The sequence below is a fragment of the Vidua macroura genome, chromosome 37 (assembly GCF_024509145.1).
Source record: "Vidua macroura isolate BioBank_ID:100142 chromosome 37, ASM2450914v1, whole genome shotgun sequence".
NCBI lineage: Eukaryota > Metazoa > Chordata > Aves > Passeriformes > Viduidae > Vidua > Vidua macroura.
The window spans coordinates 985,589-1,005,207 of NC_071607.1; the positions used below are offsets into that span (position 1 = coordinate 985,589).

General features: G+C 52.9%; 2 protein-coding genes across 3 annotated transcripts in view; one reads left to right on the forward strand and one right to left on the reverse strand.

Moving 5' to 3' along the window:
- Window positions 1-19,619, reverse strand: part of LOC128821277 (zinc finger protein 397-like) — a 77,079-nt gene that overhangs the window by 27,986 nt on the left and 29,474 nt on the right. The window lies entirely within an intron of this gene.
- LOC128821257 (zinc finger protein 239-like) lies at window positions 785-16,002 on the forward strand. 2 transcript variants are annotated; one of them, XM_054002206.1, is made up of 2 exons: window positions 785-857; window positions 14,560-16,002. In XM_054002206.1, the coding sequence occupies exon 2, from the start codon at window positions 14,587-14,589 to the stop codon at window positions 15,745-15,747; it is 1,161 nt and encodes a 386-aa protein (XP_053858181.1). In that variant the 5' UTR covers window positions 785-857; window positions 14,560-14,586; the 3' UTR covers window positions 15,748-16,002. The 2 variants fall into 2 exon arrangements, with proteins under 2 accessions (XP_053858181.1, XP_053858182.1); XM_054002207.1 differs by having other exon boundaries at window positions 808-857; window positions 14,576-16,002.

The following is a 19,619-nucleotide window of genomic DNA, read 5'->3' on the forward strand; positions in this document are numbered from 1 at the left end:
GAAGGACTGAGCCCGTGGCACAGTGACCCACGCTGCAGCACTTGGAGGGGGGCTGTGCCCCAGGGGATGGACTCCGCTCGGAGAAGTTCCTGGACAAGTCTCCGGTGGGAGAGAGTGCAGGCTGCAGCAGGGGAACGACTCCTGTCCCTGAGCAGAGGGAGAAGGCACGGGGGATGAAGTGAGCATGGCCCCATTCCCTGTCTGCTGCCCTGCCGGGGGAGGAGGTGCAGCTGGAAGGAGGGAGGCCTGGGGGAAAGCTGGATCCAAGGCTCTTCCTTGACTTCTCATTATCCTGCTCGCAGGTTTTGGAGTTTTCTGCCAGAAATCTCTGCCCTGCCCCACTCACCCCCAGGGCTTTGGGCGGTTTTCCCTTTTTGGGGGAAATCCAAGCGATGCACTGATGCTCCTAATTAGGGGTAGGAGAAGTGAGGCTCGTGGGCTTGCCGCAGAGGCGGAGGCAGCGAAGGCGCAGGGCCGGGAAAGCCGTGTCGGGAGGTGCGGAGAAGTTTGTTTGTGTTTGCGCTGGATGCCGGCCCGGGCCCGGGCCCGTTCCAGGGCTGTTCCTCAGCTGCGGCTTTGCCCTCGCCCAGCCCGGGGGGCCCTGAGAGCGCGGGGCGAGGCGGTGCCGTGTGCAGAGCCCGCCCCTCGCTGCGATTGGCCGGCTGTGCCGTCAGTCGTGGTTGTGGCGCGCTGATTGGTGAGAGCGGGGCGAAGCACGGCCCCGCTGGCGGCCTGAGGGCGGCCCTGGCTGGGCAGCGGCGCCATTGGCGGAGCGTGTGTGCGGGCCCGGGAGCGGCGGCGGCGGCCGGAGGCCGGGGAGGCGGCATTGGCGGAGCTGGGAGGCGGCCCCGGCGCAGGTGGGAGCCGCGCTGGGTTCTGCGGGGGCTCGGGGCTCGCTGCGGGCGGAGGGGGCGGCAGGGGGCTGCGGCGGCTTGCTTGTGCCGTGTCCGGCCCGTGGTGGCCCTGGGCCGAGGGCGCTGCGGGAGCGGCTGCCCGCGCTCTCCTTCCCGCCGCTGCCTGGGCAGGAGCCGCTGCCGGAGCAGCGCTGCCTCGTCCCGCTTGCTGTGGGTAGGACAGAGGCGGCTGCCCCGTCGCCGGGAGCGTGCGGGGAAATTCACGTCGCCGGAGGTTTCTGTGCCCAGAGGAGACCGAGGAGTCCTGTAAAAGTGACTTTATTGCTGAGCAGAGGGAGAGGCCGTGGGGCATTTGCCGTGCGCTCTCTGCCCTTGCTGTAGTACGCAGCCTCCTTTTTATGCTCCTTTTCCCGGCCGCATCTCCCTCTTGCCTTTGCCCACTGGCTGAGGGATTCGGGAGGTTCCGACTTCTCGATGCGCCTGCTGCCTGTTTTCGCTAATATGCACCCCTCCTTGTGTATAACATCCGATATTCATGGCTCTGTGAAGTCTTTGTTCTTCTCGAAGTTCAGGAATTTAGTGGGACTTTGAGCAGCAGTCTGGGTCAATTTGTAACATTTATTGGAACTGATGGTTTCTCCCGTTACTTCCTTATCTACAAGTCCCTGGCCCTATCTCCAGGCAGATTCAGTCATTGACTCTGTTTTGTTCTTCCCGGGTCCTCTTTGGTTGTAGGGTTAGGTCAAGTGGCCCTTCATCTTTTCCCCATTTTTGGGCGCTCCCTCCAGCCGGGGCTGCATCAACTGACGGCATTTTTCTGATTACATCATCAAATACTTGAATTTCAACTGTTTTCCCTGAACTTGTTATAGCAAAAACCCCAGTGCTCTAATACACCCTGTATAACATAGACAGTGACAGCACATGTTGGAGTGGGCAGAGGGATGATCCCCCTCCTTATTTTAGTGAAGTTTTCACAACATTCTCCATTTGCTCTTTCCCTTTGCAGCTTCACCCATTTCTGTTGCAGAGTCAGAGATCCTGACCATGGGCTCTGCCTTCAGCTGTGCCAATTGCATCTGTGCAAGCAGGCAGAGCTTGGGGTGAGGGGCAGAGGGAATCAGCCCAATTCCTGCCCCAGGCAAGAAGAGCCGGGTACATTGTCCCCACTTTGCCCCAGCAGTGTTAATTTGCATTTCTAAAGCTCCTCCGCTGGCTGCCTGGAATGCAGCTTCTCTTCCAGAGCAGCCTTCAGCAGCCTCACATGTGCCCCTCCGCCCCCAACCTGCTGCTTTTATTTTTTTTTTCCTTCAAATCATCTTTTTATGTTTATGAGTTAAAGAGTCACCTTTAAATCTCTTCTAGTTTTGCAAAACGCAGCCTAAAGGTCAACGTTGAAAAACCTAGATCAAATTTTAATTTTGGTATCTCTAAGAGCCAAGCACAAGCATACACAAAAAAATTTCAAGGCAATTAAGTTTTTTCTACTTCTCCTTGGAGTAAAAACTCATTCTCCCATCCCTGACCCAAACCTAACCAGCAATATAGAAGTAGGATTATTACAAAAAATATTCTACTGCTATAAACTTTGCACTGGAACTGCAGGAAAAAGAAAAACTCCACCAATATGTTTCGTGTTAGAGTCAAGGCATTATTGATTCTGGCCAGGATGTGCAACAGAAATCATTCCATCCCCACATAGCCCGGCTGTGCAGAGAAAATCCTTCAGTGACACGTGGGTTTTACTAGATTTTCCCCAAACTTGATACAGTCTGAACCAATCTAAACCCAGTGTTTTAATGTTCTATAGTTTTAAGTTGTGCAGTTTTTAGTATTTGGGTTCCTATTGGACCCGGATTTCTTTGCCTCTGATGTTAATTAGGTGGGAACTACTGGATTTCCTTCTCAGCCTTTTGCAGAGCAGGTGTCTCCAGCTCTGCCGGGGGCAGTGTCTGGGGTAGGTGTTGGTTGCTGTTTGCTGCTGGTCGTTATCTTTGTGGGTATCTTTTGGGCCATTCCCAGAGTGTTGAGCTGTTAAACTCATCTCCATTGAGTGGTGGAACATCCCTTAAAGAAAACCTTTAACATTTCTTTCCCCGAGGCCAAGGCAAAGCAAGCCTGAGTAGAGAAATCAAATGTTGAAAAGGTTGAAGTCGATGCCCTGGTGTATTTTCCATGGATGCAATGGCAGGCAGCGCAGTGTGTGAGTGTAAGTGAGAGCCAGAGTGGAATTGTGCCGTTGTGTTCCCCAGCAGCTGCGGCAGTGCAGGCACAGAAAGCACTGAAGCTGCAGCAGCGGCAGCGAGGATTGGCCCCGGTGTCTGGAGATGCCAAAGGAGGGTGGCCAGGCGGAGGATTTGAGCAGAGGATGTGTGGGCAGGCCCCGGGGCTTGCCCCGCTGTGGAGCCCTGGCTGCTGCTGCGCTGCCTTCATCGCAGGCTCAGTTGAAGTGATACGCGGAATAAATAAATAGACTCCACAACTTGGGGTAGTTATGAAGTGGGTATGTATGTCAGCGCCCGGCACAAGTGAGATAGCTCTCCAAAACTTGTGCCCCGAGCCTCAGTCTGACCCACACCTTTATTCCCTGTGAAAAACGCCAATCACTTGGTTTTTAAAATTTTTTTAAAGTTTAATAATAATAAAATGGTTGTAAAAATAGTAATACAATTAGAGTAATAAAAATTTAGAGTTAAGACAATTGCATGACAATAAAAAGCAAAGAATTATGGACGTCCGGATGCTCTCGGGCACTTAAGCCATGTCAAGCATGCCCTGTGAACAAAGGTATAACCTTAAAAGCAATAGCCTGTTGCATATACAAAACACTTCATGATTATGCATATATTTTATTTAAAACAAGAAATTCGTCTGGTACTTGTCAAAAAGTTTCTGTTAATTCCCAGGCGCCTTCGAGTCTAACTCAGGCTTGAAGAAGTTCGTTTCTGTTGATAAGGAAAGCCATAAATTCCTCTCCTCTGGAAAATTTAGAGGTTTCTGTAATTGTTATCTTTGTGCGAAGAATTCCTTGATTATCCCATCTCTTTCTTGAGCTAGTTATAAAGTATCTTACATAGTATAGTTTCTATTTTAACATTGTGTTATAACCTAAAAATACATTCAACACACTACTTGAGAGAATTAATACAGCATAACTTTCCAACATTACACATATAATATTCATTGTAACTATTGCGAAAAGCCAATCATAAAATATGCATTTTTCACATTCCCAAAGGTGTTCCATATGCAATACATTGCACAACTTTTTCATGCATATTCAACCCCTGGCCCCGCCTGTCCTCGCCTCTCATGCTAAATAAGTCCACGCCCTTCTGGGCACGCGTGGTTTGCTGTGGTGGTTGTACGGGAGTCTCTCGGTGGTCCTGAGGCTGAAGATTGTGGTCTTCCTCCTGGCTGAACTTTTGAACTTTTCCTCTCTGTGCGTGCGCTTTTGGTCCTTTGGTGCTTATCTGAGTACGTCTGTCAGTCTTGAGAGGCTTGGAGACAGAGGAGCTTCTTTATCTGGGTTCTTTGCCTCCTCTGGTATTGTTCTTTTTGCAAGAAGCTTCAGGATTTTGCATTTCCCTTTGTACCAGGCAGGGGTTTCTTAAGTAAAAGGTTAAAATTCAATACATAACTCTACAAGCTAAAATATAAATGCTTAATTCATTTTGTTAACTTAACTCTGAAAATCTCTGTTTTATTCCCCCCTTTTCTTAAAATATAGTAAATTCCTTTACTACCGCGGTCTCGATTTAAATTTTGACCTACTATCATGACAAACCTCCTTCCGCAGGATTCTATGAATTCTAGAGAGTGACATTAGAATGCTTACGCATTTTAACATCTTTTAATTTTACATGAGTGTTAAAATAGACATCATTAAACTTATAGTAACTTAAGGTAATAAAGCTGTAATGGGGTGATTGACATGAAGTGTTCTAAACAGCGCAGTTCACTAGTTATGACTTGTGTTTATTAGCTAGTGATTAGTGCTGGATACACAAAGTTAGTAAGGGGCACTTGGTGCGGTCTCTCTCATTGTGGTTCTAGGGTCATCTTGTAAGAGACTTAACATATAGGAGGTTAGTGACATGTCTTAGGTAGACATTCTCTTCTGCACCCCATATGGTTTCTCATAAAGCAGTTCAAAATGGCTCAGCTTTTCTTTAGTCTTGGGTTTGGTTCAAATCTGCAGTAGTGCTAATGGGAGGCATTGAGGCTATGACAGATTGGTGTTGTTTGATGAAATGATTACTTGACCACTTGATGGTGGGTTATATGGGGTGTGAAGTTCTCAGTCTATGCCCAAGGATTGGCTAACATGTTGCACCAAATTTGCAATAAAATATGGTCCTCTATCTGAGGAGATTGTGGCCAGGACTCTAAAGCGTGGTATGATTTCTTGTACCAATACCTTAGTTACTTCTTGAGCTTTAGAAGTCCTGGTGGGGAATGCTTCTGGCCATCCTGAAAAGGTATCTGTTAGCACCAGGAAAAACTTATACCCCCCTTTTCTTGGCAATTCTGTGAAATCGATCTGCCATTGCTGCCCCGGCCCATGACCCTTTCTAATCTGGCCAGGTTTTGGTTTGGGAATAATTTAGGGGTTGATCTGGAGGCAAAGGTCACATTGTTGAGTCACTTGGGTGATAGTTGCTCATAAATGTCATCAATACCTTAATGGGTTTTTTGGTGTTCTTCCCTTATTAGGGACTATAATAAATAGGAGGGTATAGCTAATTTTCCTTCTATGGTGGCCCATCCCTCTTGGTTATAGTCTCCTTTTTGCTCATGGATCAATTTTTTTTCTAATTTGTTGTATTTTGACTTACCTTTGAGGGAAATTTGCCCATCTGGAATCAGGGCTGCCTCAGTTATTACCTCAATTTTTGTTGCTTCTTTTGCTTCCCTATCCGCCAGCTCGTTCCCTTCTTCCAATTCTGAGTTTATCTTCTGATGTGCCTTAATGTGCATGATCACTACTTTCTCTGGCAACTGGACTGCTTCCAGAAGTCACAGTATTTCTGATACATGTTTAATATTTTTCCCTTGAGAGTTCAGCAGTCCTCTCTCTTTCCAAATGGCTCCGTGAGCATGCACTACTCCAAATGCATACTTTGAGTCCGTGTACATGTTTATTTCTTTCCCTCTTGCCAATTCTAAGGCCCGCGTTAGGGCATTAGAATTGGCAGAAGGCAATTATCTCGGCCTTCTGCACGGAGGTATTCGTTGGCCAGATTCTACTACCTCCTTGCACGTAGTAATGGCATACCCGGCGTGCTGTTTTCCACTGATGATATAACCGCTTCCATCAGTAAACCAGACTTCTGCCTTCTCGAGAGGGGTGTCCTTCAAGTCAGGGCGGCTGGAGTAAGTGGCTTCGATGGTCTCCAGGCAGTCATGTTCCACTGGTTTCCCTTGGTTTCTACTGAGGAAGGAGGCTGGATTGACAATGTTAGTCACTACTATATCTCAGGAACCGTTGTGGGGAAAGCCAATGCCCGCCTTTTACCTCCAGCACTGCAGACATCGTGTGAGACACTAGCACAGTCATTTTCTGGCCTAGGGTGAATTTACGTGCCTCTTGGATGTTCAGTACGACTGCTGCAACAGCTCTGAGGCATCCAGGCCACCCTTTAGCTGCTGTATCCAATTGCTTAGAGAAGTAAGCCACTGCCCTCCGGTATGGGCTGAGGTCCTGTGCTAATATTCCCTAGGCGATTCCTTGCTTCTCATGGGAGAACAAAAGGAAACGCTTACTCACGTCCGGCAATCCCAGGGCTGGAGCTGACATGAGGGCTTTCTCAGCTGGTTGAATGCCTGCATAGCTTCTTTTGTCCATTGGATGTCCCTGCTTTCAGTTGCAATCAGTTCATATAAGGGCTTAACAAGCAGTCCGTAGTTATAGATCCATAACCTGCACCACCCTGTCATCCCCAGGAAAGTTTGTAGTTCCTTTACAGTCTGAGGTTTAGGGGTCTGGCATATTGCCTCCTTCCGGCTTTGGCCCAAGGTATGTTGTCCAGCACTGACTTTGTAACCCAGGTAGGTTACTTTCTGTTTTACTGCTTGGGCTTTTTTCTTTGATACCCGGTACCCTTGGAGCCCCAAAAAGTTCAAGAGGCTTATCGTCCAGGCCATGCATGCTTCTCTTGTCTGTGTGGCTATCAGGATGTCATCTATGTACTGTAGCAGCTTCCCTTCCTCTGGAGGGGCTTCCCAGGTCTCTTAATTCCTTTGCAAGTTGTTCTCCAAACAAAGTGGGTGAGTTTTTGAATCCTTCTGGGAGTCTGGTCCATGTCAGTTGAGTTCTTCGCCCGCTCTTAGGATTTTCCCATTCAAATGCAAAAATTTTCTGGCTGGCTTCGTGGATAGGAAGGCAAAAGAAGGCATCTTTTAAATCTAAAACGGTAAACCAAGTTAGCTCGGGTATTAAGCAAGTTAATAACGTGTAGGGATTGGCCACCACAGGATACAGATCTTCAGTTACCTTGTTTGTGGCTCGCAGATCCTGTACTAACCGGTATGACCTGTCAGGTTTGCGAACTGGTACAATGGGGGTATTAAAATCAGATTGACATTCTTTTAATAATCCAAGACGCAAAAAGTTCTCAGTTACTGGGCTAATCCCTTCCCTATCCTCCCTCCTCAAGGGATACTGTTTAACCCTGACAGGTTGCTTTCCCTCTTTTAGCCTGATCTGTATAGAGGGAGTGTTTTTTGCTCTCCCTGGTACATCAGAGGCCCATACCCCAGGGAATACCTGATTTATTATCTCTTCATCAATTTCAGTTTCGCTCATGACTTCACTGGTGGCTAATATCAAACTCAATACTTCTACATACTTTTGATCATTTACCTCCAGAGTCATCTCCCCGTTTTTAAATGTAATAGTTGCTTGTAATTGTCCCAGCAAATCTCTGCCCAAAAGTGGCTCAGGGGAATTGGGCATATATAGAAATTTGTGAATCCCCCACTGCTTTCCCAGTTTGTATTTCAGTGGCCTAAAGAAAAATGCCTTTTCAGTTTGGCCAGTCGCATAATCATCCCCTATGGGCATCAGAGCTGTATTTAGAACCGAGTATGTTGCCCCAGTATCGACTAGGAATTTTACTTCTTTCTCCATTTCCCCCAGCTTCAGATTTGCAACTAGAAGGTCTGCTGGGGTAGTTTCTTCTGGTCTCACTTAAATAACATAAGTTGTAACAAGGTATTATATTCTAATGTACCTGTAGGAGGCTATCTTGCCTCCTCGTTCAGACAATGTCATGGTCATCAATGGAAGCAATATTTGATTGAGCTTTTTCAGTTCTGAGTGTTCCAATATAAGCCACAGATAAAAGGAAAACTTTTTTTTAATGCAATAATTATTTAAATTAAAACATTAATAAAATTTATAGATATTCAAATAACCGAATTAAAATATTAATATTCAAATTAATAATCAATAGCACTTCTAATATTGAAATATTATGGTATTAATTAATTAACCATCAAATGTTGTTAATTTGTTGTTTGCCCAGTCCCACATAAATTTACGAACTCCTAAGGGTTCAATCCAAACTACTGGGGAGGAAAGAAAAGAAGAAAAAAAATTTCCTTAGTTCTTCCTTTTAATGCTAAGGCTGTGCCACTCCTTTATCCTTTCCCAATCTTCTTCAAACACGACTCAGGTTTCAGGGACTAGGTGGCTTTTCCCACAGATTAAATTCACTATTTCACACCTTGCTTGTTCAACCCCTGGGTTATAGTATCTCGGTAATTCAGGGGCACATGCACTACATGTGGATCTCCATCTATATGAAATACAATACCACCTCCTCTGACACTTCAAGCATCGGAGAAGAACCCAAGCTGTGTGCCAGTCTGGCTTCTAGCAAAAGGTTGTCAATCCACACACGAAGCAGGGGATTACCCCTTCCAGACCCCACCTCAAGGGGTTCCTAAGCGCCAGTTCAACTGGCGGTTGTTCCCAGTCAAAGGCTAGATAGCAACTTGTTGAACTTTGGTATATCCTAGTTAAGAATATTCGGTCTCTCCCTCCGTCCTCGCGCTCTATGACTACCCAGTCCCCTGATGGATGAAGAGACTGACTTGGTTCAAGCTGAAACCACCTGTGGCGAGCCTGTCTGGGAGGCCGGGCTCCCTTGGCCCGGGCTTGGAGTTCTGCAGCCACTGTGAGCAGATCGCCTCTCACTTGTAACAGGAACTGAACAGCAAACCCAAGGATCTCCCAGTGACAGCTTTTAACACTAAAGGGCAGTGCTATCGCACAACAAACACTTAACTCTTAGCCCAGCTGGGTTCGCTGGCTACTTTTGCAAGCCCTTTACTAACCAGCGATGCTTGTAAGCGGTGCTTGTAACTCCCAACTTGTACCACGCTCCCACTAGCTGCGCTATCAGCTAGCGGCGTTCACAGCAGCTCCTCAAACCGCGGCTTGTGCCCGCGCGCCCGCTGCGCTATCAGCTGGGCCGCGCCTAAAGCACCTTTGCAAGCCCCGACTTAAGCCCCGCGCCGCGCTGCCCTCGCTCGCAAGGGACAGCCCGTGCCGCGCATGCGCACCACCCGCTCCATCAGGTAGTGTGGCTGAGAGTAGCCCGGCGCATGCGCTCTCCAGCACCGCCGCGCCGCGTCTCTGTATCTTAGCAACACCGCACCGCGCTTCACCGTTCCACTCACACATACACGCACACAAGCACGCACGTCCGGACGTAACAGACACACGACACCGAAACTGGGACACACCACACTGCAATCGGGACACAACACACTGAAATCGCGATTTCTCCCTCCCCGAGCCGCGCTATCAGCTGGGGAGGTCCTCCCGCCGCCGGTCTCTGCCGCGGTGGTGTTCTGCTTGCAAACCCCTGGGCAAAACTGCGTGAAAAAAAGGCCTTTTTGCGACTTATCAGTGCCAACCTTAAGAAATTAATACATACCGCTTTCATCCGCTTGTCACCGGGCCGTGGTCTGCTCCCCACAGTGTACAGCCGAGGCGCAGAGTCCCTCCAGGAAAAAGCCCCGTCGCCCCTGAGGGTGTCTGCTCCCAACCAGACCCGCGGGTGAGCAGAGCAGTCCCTTCGTGGTCGCCAACTGAAACGATACACGGAATAAATAAATAGACTCCACAACTTGGGGTAGTTATAAAGTGGGTATGTATGTCAGCACCCGGCACAAGTGAGATAGCTCTCCAAAACTTGTGCCCCGAGCCTCAGTCTGACCCACAGCTTTATTCCCAAAGATGTTCCATATGCAATACATTGCACAACTTTTCTATGCATATTCAACCCCTGGCCCCGCCTGTCCTCGCCTCTCATGCTAAATAAATCCACGCCCTTCTGGGCACACGTGGTTTGCTGTGGTGGTCGTGCGGGGGTCTCTCGGTGGTCCTGAGGCTGAAGATTGTGGTCTTCCTCCTGGCTGAACTTTTGAACTTTTCCTCTCTGTGCGTGCGCTTTTGGTCCTTTGGTGCTTATCTGAATACATCTGTCAGTCTTGAGAGGCTTGGAGACAGAGGAGCTTCTTTATCTGGGTTCTTTGCCTCTTCTGGTATTGTTCTTTTTGCAAGAAGCTTCAGGATTTTGCATTTTCTTATGCCCTTTGTACCAGGCAGAGGTTTCTTAAGTAAAAGGTTAAAATTCAATACATAACTCTACAAGCTAAAATATGAATGCTTAATTCATTTTCTTAACTTAAGTGAACTCCAAAAATCTCTATTTCAGGCTCGGTGGGGGCCTCCCATCCTCCTGCTGCAGGCGGGAAGTGCAAATCTCCGGGGCTTCAGAGCCCTGGAGCCGAGGCTGAGGGGTCCCCCGTGTTCAGCTGTGCTGGCGGCTGTTTCTGGCCTCAGGGCCACTTGGCACGGGCCACGCCACTTGGCCAGCAGTGGTGCTGCTTTGCAGTCCTTAGGCAGGGCCCGGTGTCCTGCTTGGATGTTGGGAACAACAAAGTGCCAAGGCAGGCTCTGTGCCAGCCCAGCTTCCTATGGCAGAGATTTCACAAGAGACAGGATTCTGGCCACAGACTGCTTTAAATGTACATCCCTTATCTCCAGCCTGCACTAGGTGGAGAATTACCAGGGTAAGGGATTCCCAAGATCAATTGCAAGGGAGACAATTGAATATCGGCCCTGGGTCTGGCTCTTCTTCTTGCCAAATTTGGCCAATGGCAAAAGCTGTACCCATGGCATCTTGGTTTCCAGCCCTGACTCCTTGCCAGGGGCTGTTTGGGTGGGTTCTCCCCTGCCCAGGAGGGCAATGCCTCTGCCAGGTGCTTGTGGCCGACCCTGTCCCCTGGGTGCTGGGGCCCCCTTGGGCCCTGGGGTTGATCCCTGAGGGGCTGTAGGAACTGTGCCATGGCCTTTGCCTTCAGCTTGGCCTTTTGCTCACCCCTTCTTGCATTCAGCTGCTGTGCCTTTGTGCCCAAGTGCTCCAGGGCCTTCTTCTGCCACTCCTGCAGCCCCTCTCGCTGCCTGTGTGTCCTGGTTCAGGGCAAATTTGGGAGAGAACCCGCAAAGGGGTTCCTCTAGAAAGCAGAATCTATTGGCCCTCCCCGCAACTGGTTTGGGAAAAAATACTTCCTTGGAGAAAAGTGGAAAAAACTTGTTTTTTAAACAAGCAAACCTAAACAATATTAAACAATGAAACTTCTTGCCACTCCAAGAGAGAGAGACAAACTCAGAAAAATCCCCCTCGGGCTGCAGCTTGGGTCACTCAGTCTCTTATCAGTCCCTCCAGTGCTGGAAATGCCACGGCCCAGGCCCGGCCTGCTGGGTCACAGGTGCGAGCTGCTGCTGATCTCTTTTGGGTGTTCAGTCCAGAGCAGGTTTGAGCAGGTCCAAAAAAAGGAAAAAAAACACAGTCCAGGGAAGTTCTTTGCCCCATCTAGCTATAACTAACTAAAAAGCAAAGGAGAGCTCTGTCTCGCTGTCTGTCTGTCTGCAGACAACGCAGTCCAGCAGCAGGAATGTGGAGAAGTGAGTGCAGTTCTTGAAAACAAACTCTGCGCTTCTTCTCCCCCTCCCCGTCAATCTTGAAAAAGTCTTAAAGGTGCAAAACTTATTATTCAGCATAAACAGAACAGACGACTGGCGATAAAAGCATCATACAGTCAACCCAGGACACTGTTGGTGCACAGCTGCTGAGCTTTCTGCAAAACCTTTGCTTGCTCCAGTGACCCAAACCAATCCTTAATAGAAAATCCTGATCCTTCCATGTACAATCTGCATTTCCCAGCTGTTCCTTTGTTTTCCTCCTTGTGCTCAGGGTCCCCTCCAGAGCCCGTATGGCAGAGCCGGTCCCTGTCCTGCCGCAGTGTCCAAAGGCGGCCCCCCCGGCGGGCAGGGCCGGCAGCTCCCCGGGGCCGGGCAGCGGCCGGGGCGTCCCGCAGCCTCCTGGGGGCCGGGGGCCAGTGCCGGCCCTGCCCGGGGCTGGTGGGGTCAGGCAGCGCCCGGTGCTGAGCCCCGGCTGCCCCACAGCCCCGGCCCGGCCCCGCAGCTCCCCACAGGCCCCCAGCCCGTGCTCCCGGTCCCGCAGCTCTGCGCCTGGTGCTGCCGCTGCCCACCGCAGAGAAACCTCCTGACATCCTGACCTCCTTCTTTTCCTGTCCTGGAAACTGGGTATGGAGAGGATCTGGGTCAGCTGGCAAATTCTGAGGATAAGACCCTGCTGAAATACATCCCAATCCTCTGTATTTTTCTCTTCCTTTTCTGTCATCCTTTTTCATACCACATAAATACCTCCTGCTGCCTCTTGCCTTCCCCATATTGCTGCACACTCCCCTTCACTGGATCCCTTCCCAGCACACCAACACCATCCATCCCCTGTTGTCCAAATCCCTTCTCCACTTCCCTTATTGCCCCCTGGGTGTCCGTGTCCTTAATTACCTGTGGGGGAATGTGCAAACGACCTCAACATTCTCCCAGGGGAGCCTTCAGAGATATTTTGGGCTCATCATCCCTTTGGCCAGGACCCCTCCCTGGCTTTCCCTTTTCTCTCCTCCCTGGGTGCCCTGCCATGTTCACTCCCCGAAGATCCCAGTGCACTCACAGGTGAGATTTTCAGTGCTCTCTCCCTGCTGCCTCTTCACAGACCCCCCTGATGTGTCACTCGTCTGTCTCCTGGTCACTGCCGGGTCCCCAGTCAATCCCCGGTGCCGCCGCCAGCCAAGGGAGCCGATCACCCAAAGTGGGTGAGGCACCTTCAGCTGCACTCCCTGCCCACCGCCCCGGACGGTGGAAGGAATTCCGGATGAGCCCCAGGGTGTGTGGAAAAATTGACATCAGCAGAGGTTTCTGTCCACCAAGCAGACAGAGGAGTTCTGTAAAAGTAATTTCATTCCTAAAAATGGGAGAGGTCATGGGACATTCCCCATGGGATCTTCTCCCATTTTTGGAGGACACAGCCTCCTTTTCATCCTAATTCTCCTGGCCACATCTCCCTCTCCCTTTCCCCACTGGCTGAAGTACTTGAGAGCTACAGACATCCCAATCCACCTGCTACATACCCCCATTAATATGCTCCCCACTATTGTATAGCAAACGATATTCATGGCTGTGTTAAGTCTTTTTTGTTCTTCTGGAAGTTCATGAATTGAGCAGGACGTTGGCTGAGCAGCAGTCTGTGTCATCAATTGATACCATTTTCTGAAAGCGATGGCTTCTCCTGTCATTTCCTTATGTACAGGTCCCTGGCCCTATCTCCGAGCAGATTGACAGCATCTGATTGTAAAGACACTTTCCTCTTGTTCCTTTCATGGGGGTCCCCCGTTTGCGGGAGATCCCCCCTGGAGCAGGGTGTCCCCTCTTTGCTGCAGCCCCAGCCCTCAGGCAGAGCTCAGCCAATCAGAGCGCGCGGCGCTGATGACTCACCAGTTGCCAGGCAGACTCGCAGCTCCCAGCCTTCCCCACCTGGACCCCACCTGCGCCCCCCCCTCGGCCCCAGCGCCCCCGCGAGGGGAATTTGGGGAGGTGGGAGTGGGGCAGCGCCAAGGCCGGGCCCCCCCGCGCTGTCCTGGCGGGAGCGGCTGCAGTGGGGACCGAGTGCGGGCGGAGGCGGCCGAGAGCCCAGCGCTGCCCCAGCCCGACCTGCCCCAGCTCCATCCCTGCCCCTGCGCTGGGATGCTGTGGGTTTGGGGGGAAGAGGGAGCCGGCAGTGGGTGCTGGGCCTGGGGGCAGGAGGAGAAGGGAAAGAGAAGCAGGGTTGAGGAACAAAATGGTCAAACGATGCACGTGGCAGGAGAAGGTGGGATTGTGCAGGAGAAGGAGGAATAGCAGGAGGAAGAGGAGTGTGAGGAAGAGTAGAGACATAGGAGGAGGCGCAGATACAGGAAGCAGCACAAGGTTCCACCCCTCCCTGTATCTGCAGCCTCCCCCCAGCTGCTCCCCCCACATGCAGCAGGTGACTGGAGGGTGATCCACGATTTTCACGGGGGTGAATCTTGGTGTTTCTGAGCTTTCTTGGGCTAAATGTTGGTGCTTTGGTTTTATGGGGCAGCTGAATCTTTATCTTTTGGAGGAGGTTTTTGCTGACTTGTGATGTTTGGGGAGTTTTTGAACTGTGTCTTGAAGTCTGCAGGATTTCTGGGCTGAATCTTGGTGTTTTGGAGGTTCTTACAGAGACAAGATTCCCGAGATGAACTTGGGCAAGGAGGAGCCTCTAGTCCAAGGTACTCTCCTCTTGTTTTTTCCCCAAACCAGGATTTGTCATTCCCAGGGCGTGGCTGGATGGAGGAGGAGGAAAAGCCCCAGAGATCCTGCAGGAGGAGGTGCTGCAAACCCAGCCCAGGGAGCTGCGGGGAGGAAAGAGCCCCCCTGAGCCAGGAAGGCGGCCGGAGATCCAGCCATAGCTCGGAGCAGGTGGAGAAGGCTCATGGCAGGGAGAAGCCGCACAAGTGCTTGGAATGTGGACAGGGTTTCAGCCGGAGCTTCAAGCTGATTGAGCACCAGAGGATCCACACTGGGGAACGGCCCTACGAGTGTGGGGAGTGTGGGAAGAGTTTCAGACAGCGCTCCACCCTGATCCGGCACCAGGTGATCCACACTGGGGAGCGACCTTATGAGTGTGGGGAGTGTGGGAAGAGCTTCAGACAACGCTCCACCCTGATCCAGCACCAGAGGATCCACACTGGGGAGCGGCCCTACGAGTGCTTGGAATGTGGGAAGGGTTACAGCCAGAGATCCAAGCTGATCCAGCACCAGGTGATCCACACTGGGGAACGGCCCTACGAGTGCTTGGAATGTGGGAAGGGTTTCAGCCACAGCTCCCACCTGGTCCGGCACCAGAGGATCCACACTGGGGAACGGCCCTACACCTGCTTGGAATGTGGGAAGGGTTTCAGCCAGAGCTCCCACCTGGTCCAGCACCAGGTGGTCCACACTGGGGTACAGCCCTACGAGTGTGGGAAGTGTAGGAAGAGCTTCAGAGACAGCTCTGGCCTGATCCGGCACCAGGTGATCCACACCGGGGAACGGCCCTACGAGTGTGGGGATTGTGGGAAGAGCTTCATAGACAGGTTTGGCCTGATCCGGCACCAGGTGATCCACACAGGGGAAGGGCCCTACACCTGCTTGGAATGTGGGAAGAGCTTTAGGTGTATCTCAGACCTGAGAACCCACCAGCGCATCCACACTGGGGAGAGGCCCTACGAGTGTCCCCAGTGTGGGAAGAGGTTTCAGACCAGCTCCGCTCTCCTCAGACATGAGCGGATTCACACAGATGAGAGGCCCTTCCGCTGCCCCGACTGCGGGAAGGGCTTCAAGCACAACTCCAACCTCACCAAGCACCGGCGCATCCACACCGGGGAGAGGCCCTACGAGTGTGGGGAGTGTGGGAAGAGCTTCTCCACGAGCTCAAACTTGACCAAACACCAGCGGAGGTGCCAGTAAGGGAAGCCCTGTGAGTGCCCCGATGGAGGTGCGCTGCTCCAGCTCCATCCCCCATGGGAGGCTCCGGGCTGGATGATCCCCAGTGACCCCCGTTGGGCAGAGCCCTGGTGCCCCCTTATGGGGAATAAAACAGAGAGTAAAACAATGCAGCTGGTAAAGGGGTCCAATATCTGAGGCCTGACTGAGCAGAAACTGTGGGAGACACAGACATAGTTAATTCTTCCTGGGCAAGAAGTGATCAAGCAACCTGTTGTGAGACTTCGTGATAAGATCATGTTCCCAGGAGACGTGATGTCATGAAGAATGTGTAACCAATGGGAAATTGTTAGCAAACATCGAGCCCTATTTAAGCACTATACTAGTAAAACCCAGTAAAAACCTGGTAACCTCAATAAAATTGGCTTCTGATCTGAGCTCGGCTGTCCCCGTCTCTCCATCGTGGATAACCCCTGTTGTGGGTGATCCCCGTTGGGTGGGGGGAAGGTGTTGGAGGGAGTTCTTTCCCTTCTCCTTGTGCTGCTGTGGTTTGGTTGGTGATAAATCCCCTCCGTGTGCCCGGGCTGGGTCTGTTGTCCCCGTGCCGGTGCTCGGGGCGGGATCTCTCCCGTTGCTTGTCTCCAGTCCCGGGCCTCTCCTCAGCCAATGAGAGAATGCGATGGACAAGAGCCAGCCAATCGGAGAGAGCGGGGCTGATGACTCACCAGTTGCCGGGCAGACCCGCAGCAGGCAGTGTTCCCCACCTGGACCCCACCCTCCGTGCCCAGTCCCGGCCCCGCCGTGGGGTCCCCCCAAGTCCCTCCCCACTGTCCCCCATAACCGGGACTGGGTTTAACTGGGAAGCTTTACTGGGAAGACTGGGAGCAGGCGGGCAGGGGCAGAGTGACAGCAGGGCTGGGGGGAGACACGACCCCCCCCAATCATCGTGGGGACAGAGCGGGGGGTCCCGGCCGGGCCCGAGGCCACAGGGAGGGGCTGTGGCTGCCTGCTGCTCAGGAGCTGTGTGGGTAGAGAAAAGGGGGTGACAGCGGGCTGGGGCCCCGGGGGGAGCACACACGCTCTGGAGGAGGGGGGACACGACCCCCGGGACCCCCCTGACCTTCTTGCACAGGCAGAAGCCAAGCCCCAGCGCCAGGAAGACAAAGCCCAACTCTGAGTCCCCGATCCCTGTGGGCATCTTGCTGCAGGTGGCATCTGGCGGCATCTCTGGGGGGTCTGCAGGGGTCAGGACCCCCCAAAACCTTTCATGGACACCCCAAGCCCCTCCAAGCTCCCTCCCGGTCACTCCCAGCCCACCCAGGACCCCCTGAAACCTCCCCCCGATCCCTTCCCAACCTCCCCAGGACCCACCAAAGCCTCTCCCATCCCTCTCAGGATCCCACAGCCCCCTTCCAGTTGTCCCCTACAGCCCCAGGACCCCCAAACCCTCTCCCAGTCCGTTTCCTGCCCCACCAGTACGCACCCAGACCCCTCCCAGTCTCTTCCCAGCACAACCAACCTCGTCCCAGGCCTCCCTTAGCCATCCCCAATCTCCTTCCAGCCCCTCCAGGCTCACTCCAATTCCTCCCAGTTACACCCAGCACCCCCAAACTCCCTCCCAGTGCCCACCAGGACCCCCCAGAAACCCCATCCCACCCTCCTCAGTATCCTCCAAACCCCTTCTTAGCCTTTCCAAACCCCCAAGCCACTCTCCCAGTTGAAACCAGGCTTTCTCCAACTCCCTCCCAGTTGCTCCCACCATATCCCAGTGGCTCTGGCAGCGCCCCCAATTCCTCCCCTGTACCCCAGTGCTGACTCAGGGGGTGCTCCAGGCTGACGGGCTCCACCTGGCAGCTGCAGGTGAGCCCGCACGAGGAGGGGTTTCCAGCAGCACCAGGAGCTGGTAGGTCCAGTCCTTGTTGGGGACCATGTCGGTGGCCACCACAGAGAGCTCCTGCTGGCCCTGGAGCCACCTCAGCTGGGTGTGGGCAGGGTAGAAATCCATCACGGAGCAGCCCTGGCTGGGAGATCGAGGGCACCAGCAAGATGGGATATGCTGGGGGGCACTGGAGAGTTTGGGGACAGACTGGGATCAGCTGGGGGGGAACTGGGAGAGAGAGGGGAGGGGTGGGGTGGCCTGGGGAGGGACTGGGAATGGACTGGGAAGGAGTGGGGTGGCACTCAGAGCGATGGGAGGGGATGGGGGGGGCACTGGGAGAGAGGGTGGAGGTCTAGGAGTGAACTGGGAATGAACTGGGAATGGACTGGGAGGGACTGGGGCGGCACTGGGGGGAACTGGGAATGAAGTGCGCGGCACTGGGAGGCCGAGTCCAGAGCGGGGCACTCGGCGCTGCGGATCGGCCTGGCAACTGATGAGTCATCAGAGACACGCGCTCTGATTGGCTGAGAGGCGGCAGCACCACGCTAGGATGAGATGGACAGCCGGGAGGCACTGGGATGTGGATATTCTCAGCTCAGTCAGAGAGAAAGAGAAAGGTTTTCCAACCAGGCGAGAGCCTGGGAAGCAGTTGGGAAAGAATGTAAATAATTCTCTAATCTATCTTGTTCTTCACATTGTTTATAGATATGTTCTGCTACTGTGCGTCATTCACTGCACTCCAATGGTGTGACATGTTTTTACTCTACGACCAATGAAATTAGTCTGCACGATATTCTCTATATATAGAGTGGTGCATTTGAAATAAATCGGAGTTCATTCTCTTTGCCTTCTAACTTGGAGTCTTTCATTCCCGTCCTGCTCAATGGTGATACTGGGAGAGACTGGGATGGACTGGGAGAGCCACGGGGGTCAGTGGCAGGGACAGAAGGTCTCGGGGATGGGCACAAGGAGGGCTGAGGGCTCTGGGGCGATTCCCAGGGAGGTTTTGAGGACCTCCATGGTCATTGCCAGGGCAGGGCCCGAGGGGATGCGCTCTGCCCCCTGCTCACCTCGGTGCTCCAGGATGAACGGGCTGAGATACTCGTATTTGTACCGGCAGAGCCAGTCCGGTGAGATACTCGTAGTTGTACCGGCGGAGCCAGTCCACCGCAGTCCTTTTTTGCTCCATAACATGTGGGTCGCTGTTCCAATACCTGGCTGCTGTCTCCCCATAGGGGGTGAACCCCAAAATGTGCCCCACGTCGCAGTTGAACATCGCGTACTGCTCCCGACTGTACATGAACCTCCTCGGGTACCTCCCCTTCTCCGTGCCGTTAATGAAGTGACACTCAGACTTTCCCATGTACTGGAACACCACTGTGTGTGCAGGACACAGGTCAGGGGGTGCTCCCCAGCACCCCCAGAGCTTCGGGATCTACCCCAGATCCCCACTCCGCACCCCCTGTGCCCCAGGGCTGCCATGGATCCCTCCTGCCCACGCTGCCACTTTCTCTTTCCCATCTTTCCCCCATTTCCCCTTCCACATCCTCTCCCCTCCCACCTCCAGCGTCTGCCCAGATAAGTTTTGGGGTCCCATTTACTCCTTTTCCTCTTTCCCAACCTTCTAAACACAATTTCCCAAAAGCCCAGCCGCCCCTCCCGCTCAGTTTTGTGATCCTACCCTCCCCTTTTCCTCACTTTCCCACCCTCTCCCACCCCTTTCTCACCTGCCTCCAATCCTCAGCCCCTCCCGCTCTTCCTTTCGGGGTCCCCTCCTCCTCCCCCCGCAATTTCGGGCTCCCACCGCCTCCCGCCCCCCCCCCCCCCCGCTCACCCGAGAGCTCCGCGCCCGCAGCCGGGGGGCTCCCAGCACCACCAGTGCTACCAGTACGGCCCCAGCTGCCGCCACTCGCCCCATGGCCAGCGCCGGGCAGGGGCCGCCAGCCCCAAAGCGGCCGCGCTGCGCTGGGAGCACCAGTCCGGAGCAGCGCGGGCTCAGCAGCGCCGCGCGCTCTCA